Genomic DNA, 7,767 nt, shown 5'->3' with positions numbered 1-7,767 from the left:
CGGTATGGGATATCCCTTGGGTCAGTGGGGTCAGCTGTCCCGGCTGTGTCCCCTCCCAGCTCCTTGTGCCCCCGCAGCCTCCTCGCTGGTGGGGTGGGGTGAGAGGCAGAAAAGGCCTTGGCTCTGGGTAAGCCCTGCTCAGCAACAGCTAAAGCATCCCTGTGCTATCCACGCTGCTTTCAGCCCAAATCCAAAACACAGCCCCATACCAGCTGCCATGAAGGAAATTAACTCCATCCCAGCCCAAACCAGTACGCTTCAGAAAGGATGGTTCATGCAGAAACAGCCTATCCTAGTTTTTGTGCCACATTTATGTATTATTTCATTAAATTGTAATTTTTGTAGTTAAGAGTATTTTGTACAAACCTAATGGGAGCAGAAAATACACAGCCCAAAAATAAGCTTTAGTTAGTTGTTGGCAATGGCAACGCCAACAGCTCAAAACCAAACAAAAAACAGAATTGCTGTGCTGGAGAGCTGGAAGCCAGAAGTGTTTCCTCAGGAGGCACGAGCCAAATAGCCACTACCTTGTGCTGTTGGTCTGTAGCCCAGCTCTCTTTGTCCTTTGTTTTTTTTAGCTACAGGAAAATAGTTGAAGCGGTGAGTCCCCATTCTCCACTTCCATTGATTTTTCTGTTTTTTCCCTTTCTTCACCAAAAAAAAATTTTTTGTGAGTAAGTAGAAGGCTCCTAGGGCACCTACCGCTCTAGGGGGTAGGCAGAAAACTCATTTAAGGAGAAACTTAGTATCTAGCATAAGGGAAAGCATCCTTTAGTTATCAGCAGTATTTGTACATTTAAAAACGGTTATTAGATTGCTACAGTCATGTCGTGCGTCTCGATACAGTGCAGGGAAACCTATACACTGTTACATGACACGTGTATAAGAAATTGTGTGCAAGAGTTACGTTTAAGCTTGTTGTTAAGCTTGTGAATCCTCACTTTCTCTCCCCAAATTGCGTGTTGTATCTTACCCTTGTGGAAGTGAGGCAGGCGAGGAGGAGCATCGTGGGACGTGAGCAAGAGATGAGAAGCACCATCCTCAAGAGGAGCACACGGGGAATTGGGAGACCTTTGCTCTTTTCTTTCTTTTGCCAGGGAGCTGCTAGGTGAATTTAAGCATCTCAATGTCTCGGGTTTTCTCTTTGTTTAAAACTGAACCAGAATACTGCAAAGCATTGTGTACAATACCGTAGAGGTCTGCAAAGCATTGTGAAGCTTAAATACTAATATTTTATTGTGATAATAACCTAAAAGTATTACCGGGGTGCAGATCGGTTTATAAATGCTCTTTTTTCTTCTGTTTAGAAAAGCTGTAAGCTTCTAGTTTGTGCATTAAGACTTCAGTAAGGCACTTAAGCATGTGTTTGAAATTAAGCAGGTGCATTAGTCCTTTTCTGAATACATAAAGCTATTAATTAGGGCTTGTAGTGAGAGTGTTCGGTTGTCTGAAGTATGAATAGAATGTACTGGGGTGGAGGGGAACCTTGCTTTTCAAGCACATGCGTATCCTGCTGGTAAAAATTAATAAATAAAACCCCTCCAATTAGTCATGCACTAGTGTGAGCTTCCATCTCTGAGTCCTTCTCTTCCCTTGCTATGCATAACATTAAAGTAGGTTATGATCAATATGGTTAGTGCAGTAAGTGAATATAATGATGCTAATGAGCCATTTCTTTATCATGATCAGGTTCTCCAGCGCTGCCCAGCAACATGGTATATTTTGGAAGCTCTCAGGATGATGAGGATGAAGAAGAGGAGGAGGAGGAGACAGAGGACACAAAACCAGCCACAAACAATGCTTCATCATCATGCCAGTCAACCCCCAGGAAAGGAAAAACGCATAAACATGTACCAAATGGGCAAGGTAAGTCCTGTTCTTCTGCGCTGCTTAGTAAAGAAATTTGTGAGCTGAATGTGCTTAATCCTTGTCCATCCTTCTAGATCAGAGTGAAAAAGGATACAGGCCATAATGGGAAAATGGAGTGAGATGCAGTGTTAGCATCTTCTGCTTTAACCTGTTCCTCCTGACAATCTGAACTCCATTTGTGGCAGAACTGTAACTGCAGGGCTAGGACTTTATATATATCTATCTATATATATACACACACGTATACATACTGGAGTTATACACACACACATATATGTGTCAACACATAGTCACTCTCCCCCTGGCTTTTTTGAGACTGATGTTTAATCTAGAATGATTTTATTTGACAAAGTTAAATAGAAGTATTCGTAAGTGTTACCAAAATGTGTGATGGGGCAACACATAATTTCTCACATGCAATGTTGATACCACAATTCAAGTAGGTTAAGATACTGCATTCATGTTGTTGAAAAAGATTTTATGGAAGAAGCTTTTTCAAGTCAGTTATTTCTTTGCAAATCAACAAAAGCTGCATTTATTACACAGTGTTTCTGTCACAATGTCCTCATGCTGTATCTCGATAAATGGATCCCTGTATGTTGCAACATCACCAGTGTAAAATGGAAGACCTAAAAGCCATGCTGAAAATTTTCTGAGCCTGCTATAATGCTCCGCTGCCGAAGTCCTGTGTGATGTGGCTCTCTCTCCAGCTCTTGTATCGTAACAACTCTGTGCCCTCTCTGCCTGACATAGTTTCAAAATGGAGCCTGTGCTCTCCATTCCCTTCCTCAGTATTAGTTTACCGTGAAAATCTTCCCTTCTGGTGACTGCCTGTTCAGCTCTCCTCCTCTTAGTCTCTCTACAGCACACTTTTGAGAGATGGTTGTGACCTGGGCTGCCTTTCTCCCCCCCCACCCCCCCGTTCTTTCATTCTACTGTCTGCTCTGAAGAAGAGACTAGTAGATCCCAATTGTTTCACAGTGCTGGTCCTCATCTTTTTGCTTTTCAAAAGGGAGTTTTCTATAAAGGGCGCGCTTGTTACGTATACCAAAATTATTTTTCATGACTATGTCTGAATCTGTTTTTTCTTGCACACCCAAGCTCAAAAACTCTCTTTTTGTGAACTGTTTGTGGAGAAGTGGAAGGGGACGTTATGCCTAATAGAATTTCAGCTGTCAGCTCTGAGCAGGAGCTTTAATGCTGTAAAAGCCATGGATCAAAACTTGACACTTTGGATTGATTTCTAAATAAACCCCCCAAAGTAACAGGCACAGAACTCTACATATGGAAAATGGGATTGCACGTAACAGAACTGCTGCCTTAGAGTTTTAAATGTGATACATCATTACAAAAGGAGTCGACTGTGTTCTTTGAGAATGTCCCAGATGGCAGCCACTTTCAAATTAGCTCAAAACCAGAGACACCTGAAATCTTAATTGGGGGTAAGTAAAGGCAAACTTAATGAGCCATCTAATGGCTTCATAATCTTTATCAATATAGATCAGAGTGAGCATAAATGGAGTTGCTGCTTTAATAGATCTGCGAAAGACCTTTATAAATACATAGGAGACAATGTGAGATGTTTTGACAAAGGTGATGAAACAGGAATTCCCAGAGAAGGCAGCTGCTGCTTCTTTATCATTGTCATTTCTTTTTTCTTCTTCTTCTTTCTTTTTTTTTTTTTTTAAATTAAAATTTCCTTACCCAGAGGTATTTGTCTGTTATTTTGGTTGACAGCCAATAGTATTTTTGTTTCCTGTGAATAAAGTAGGTTCTGGTTCATGTGTGTCTGTTTTAAATGAGACCACACACAAAGGCAGACTAGGGACGGGTGCAGCAAATGAACTTAATCTAGCGTGAGAGTCTATTTTTAATGAATTAAAGTCTTTTGTTTTTAATATACAATGTGTAGTCAAGCACTTTGGACCTGAAAATGCTAAGAGTTTGCTATGACATACAACAACAAAGGTTCAGAGCTTGATTAATGTCATTAGACAGTGTCAAATGATTGCTTTCTACTAAATGGGGGCCAGAACAACTTTCCTGGGTGAAGTAATTTGTCAATATCCTCTTCTGATGCCAATGCAGGGTGTTATTAGGGTTGCACACCAAACCATTTGTTATAACCTAGCCTGTTGAGCCGTCTTTTGGACCGCTAACTCAATCAAAACCACCTAGATATGTATAAGAAGCATGTATAACACGTGGCATAGCTTGCTGCACGAGTGAAATTAATTAGCTCAAATGACTTGTCACCCTCTAACCTTACTGCTTACGTAGATATATTTAAAGCATCAGGTTGTTACCTGTGCCTTTACATCCTCCTTTCTTAGCACTTCTGATGTGCTGCGCACCTATTCCACACCTAAGTGTGGAAGGGCAAAGTAAAATGTTTGGCAAGGGAAGTGTTTATCCCCCACATTCATGGGAGTGTGGAAAAGGGATAATGTAGCAGTGTGCAAGTCTTTCCTTTGTACAGTATCTTAGTGTGGGCAGTCATAGTCTTGAGGCTAAACCATTTTCTAAGATATTGCTGTGGTTGCCACAAGGCAAAATAGTAGAACCATGCTCTTAAAAACTGATTTCACGTTATTGTCAAACTTCAGCTGATGAGGCTGAGTCTGACATATGTTAAGATAAGTTAGCAGCAGATAAAGGCTTGGATGTCATTGGTGATGCTGTGTGCCTTGCTTAGAAACTAGTATTAGTTCTGGGTAGGTGTATCTCATGTCGTGTGCGATGTGCTGCATGTAACTCTGCCCATTACTGTCTTTTTCAGCATCCTTAAACTTCCAATGAACAGTTGTCACTAAGAGAAGACACTGTCTAAAGACTTCGGGTTTTGTTTGCGAGAGCGCTGTTCTCTTGTAATGTAGAGTAAAACGTGTGAGTGCTTCTTACTTGCTTGTGGATTAAGGTATGATCTCACAATATATGTCATAGATTAATTCAGGTAAGAGAAAACCCCAGGAGATCATCTAGTCTTACCTCTTCTGCAAAATACCATTGATAACTTTTCTGACAAATTCAGCAATAAAATTGGCAGAGGTTTGTGCCTTTAATTATGTATCTCTTTTGAGGAGGGAGAGATTTTAGAAGCTTTCTAAAACTTGATGTGGAATTTTGGTCCTGATCAGAATGATTTTAATTGGGTTAGGATTTATAGTGGAGTTAAAACGGTGAAAGGCCAGAAACTAATCAACTGAATCGCTTGGTCTCCATATAGCTACAGACTTCAAAAGAATGTTTTCCCAACCAAGAAACCATATGAATGTTTAGTTGGAAAAGAGAAATCCCTCTTGCTGTTTCAGTCAAGGATTTAATCTTTTTAAAGCATGTAGTTCCCCTTTAACTTCAGACCTTCTAAATGAGTTTGTGGTGAATTTCAAAATTAACATATGGAAAATTAGGGATGATATGGTGCTGATATATTGCAGCAGATAGAGCAGAGGTTCAGATGGCTGTGTTGTAATTGCAGCCCTGTTACTGACCCTTTTGAGTGTGGGTGTAGGAACTCCATAATTCTCGGTGTTTAGATCCAGAAGGCCCAGCCACGGGACGCCTGCGTGCTGCTCAGATGGATATGCTTATTTTCCAGCTTGCATTTTGTACGCATCTCAAATGACCATCAGTCTATCTGAGACTGTTACACAGCTTTGAACGCAAGGAATTCGGTGGAAGAAGCAGGCAGGAGCATTGGCTTAAACGATGTGATTTTTCTTCAGTGTAACTGCCAGGTGTGGGGAGAAACTTCTCAACCACAGCCTGGATGACAGGGCATCTTGCCAACACGCGGATGAGGAGGTGGAGAGACGTTGATCTATTAGAAAATTGACCTTACGCAAAGGGAGGAGGGCATCAGTCATCACCTGCTCCGGGCTGACGTGCAGGGAAAGCAGGTTCTCCACAGGCAAGCTGTACTGCGCTTCCCTCGGGGACAGGGAGGTACCGAGTCTAGATTACATCTCCCTGCCGCTTGGAGGAAATTCCAAGTTGTAGGTAAGAGGGTAGGCTTAGGTCTCTGTTTCTTTAAAACTAATTCTTTGAATTCCTCACAACTAAATAAATCCTACTTTGATTTCATTCTGTGGCACAATGGAAGGTTTTCTCTGCAAGCTCCTGAAGGAAAATGTTTGCAGGTGCCAAGTGTTTTGTTAGGCAAGCCGGGATCAGGAGCTGGAAGATGCAGTTAGGGAGTTGTTGGGTTATCGGTCCCATCACAAGAGCAAAAGAGGATAGGCGTTACTCTACTTGAAAGGGCTTGCGGACTGGAAAAGGGCCTCGGGAGGAGCAGCGTACACAGATACAGTTGCGTAGGCAACTTTGAAATTGCACGCAGCAGGCTACGGTTCCTCTAATAATGGTTGGCAGATTTCCTCAAGAAGGATGATTGCAGGATTAGGTATTTCTGACACCAGCACAGCAGTTCAAAGGTGGAGAGAGGTGCACATCTGGGCCAGCATACCTGGGAACACCGTGTTTGTCTTTGGGCGCCCGAGACCGACAAATAAGTTCTAATTTACATTTAGGAAAACAGAGTTAGCCATCGTTATTTGTAACTAGACTTCTTCATGAAGTAGAGTCTTGTTTCCTTAGCTGGAGCAAACCGGCTCCAGTGTGTCAGACAACCTGGGTTGGAAACGGTTACTGGTCAGTGCCGTGTTTTGTTAACGTGGTCAGATAAAAACTGCTCTGCATGCCTTTTGCCCGAAATGAGCAGGGAAGAAAATTGCATAGACGCCTCTTTTCTTGGGGATCAGATTTCAAAACAGATCTGGCAGTAGCGCGTCGTAAGCAGGCGTTGCTAGAAATACTATACTCTGCTTTAGTACTGTCTTCCTCGCTTACGGGAAGTACAGAAGAATGTTTCCCTTCTCAATTTGCAATGGATAATTTAGCAGAGTAATTTCTTTACATGTGTAGTAACAAAGATGATACCGAAAAAGATTGTAGATATTTTTTTCTTTTCTTATTTCAGGATGTATTTCAATGCAGTGTTTGTGTATCTTGGGCGTAAATGGCGTATCTTTTACCGACACTACTGTTTGAGTCTGTTGTGAGGAAATTCTAGTTTGTGGTTGCAATTCTTTATTTAGTTTTGGTTTTAACTAAATTAGATATTTGTGGGTGAGTACATAAGACAGAGTCTTAGGCTGATGCATCTTTTGTAGTGACATTAATCCTGAAGAGGTAAACATTCAGAAGAAAAATATTTTTTGCATCCAGCTAAAATGCAGAATGAGAAAATTTCAGGCGGATTGCTACGATAGTTAATGGGTAGGCAATTATTTTGATGATTTACAGCCTTTTGTTGAAATACCATGGAACCAGTAATTGTTGCAATAAACATTTTTGCACATTTAATTTTTCTGCAAAAATATGTAACATGAAAATTACCCGTTTTGCAATAATTTACATATTTAAATATGCAGATCAGCCACAACACATTTGAGGATTTGCGGATTTTTCAGTAGCTAGATGTATGACCTGTGGAGGAGAATAGGGGAGCTGGAAGTTGCTCAAAAAAATTGAATTGTTATCCTGGTGAGAGACTAGCGATAACAGATAGACACTTCTTGTATGGACTTGCTGCTTAGCGAGTGCCCCTTTCGATGTTGTTTGTCTCATAATGTTAGGTGAGAGTAATGAATTTGTGCGAAGACGAGACACTCGGTATTGAATTTTTGCAAACAGTGGCGTGGTGTCTCATACCAATAATGCTCCTCTCAGTGGCCCAATATGTTCCTGTGCACATAGGGTTTTGAGCTGTGTTATTCATAGAATCACACGATGGTTTGGGTTGGAAGGGACCTTAAAGCCCATCCAGTTCCAACCCCCCTGCCATGAACAGGGACACCTCCCACCAGACCAGGTTGCTCACAGCCCCATCCAGCCTGG

At 41.5% G+C, this 7,767-nt stretch overlaps 1 protein-coding gene across 1 annotated transcript in view; it reads left to right on the top strand.

The window, feature by feature from the left end:
- Positions 1-7,767, top strand: part of JARID2 (jumonji, AT rich interactive domain 2) — a 99,957-nt gene that overhangs the window by 47,179 nt on the left and 45,011 nt on the right. The window contains exon 3 of the mRNA XM_009706104.1: positions 1,690-1,866. Within this exon, the coding sequence (XP_009704406.1) occupies positions 1,713-1,866 (154 nt within the window). The 5' untranslated portion in view covers positions 1,690-1,712. The remainder of the gene's footprint in view (positions 1-1,689; positions 1,867-7,767) is intronic.

Source organism: Cariama cristata, unplaced genomic scaffold (genome assembly GCF_000690535.1).
Source record: "Cariama cristata isolate BGI_N322 unplaced genomic scaffold, ASM69053v1 scaffold9350, whole genome shotgun sequence".
Lineage (NCBI taxonomy): Eukaryota > Metazoa > Chordata > Aves > Cariamiformes > Cariamidae > Cariama > Cariama cristata.
The sequence above is the reverse complement of the archived record's forward strand: the minus strand, read 5'-3'. Positions and strand labels throughout refer to the sequence as shown.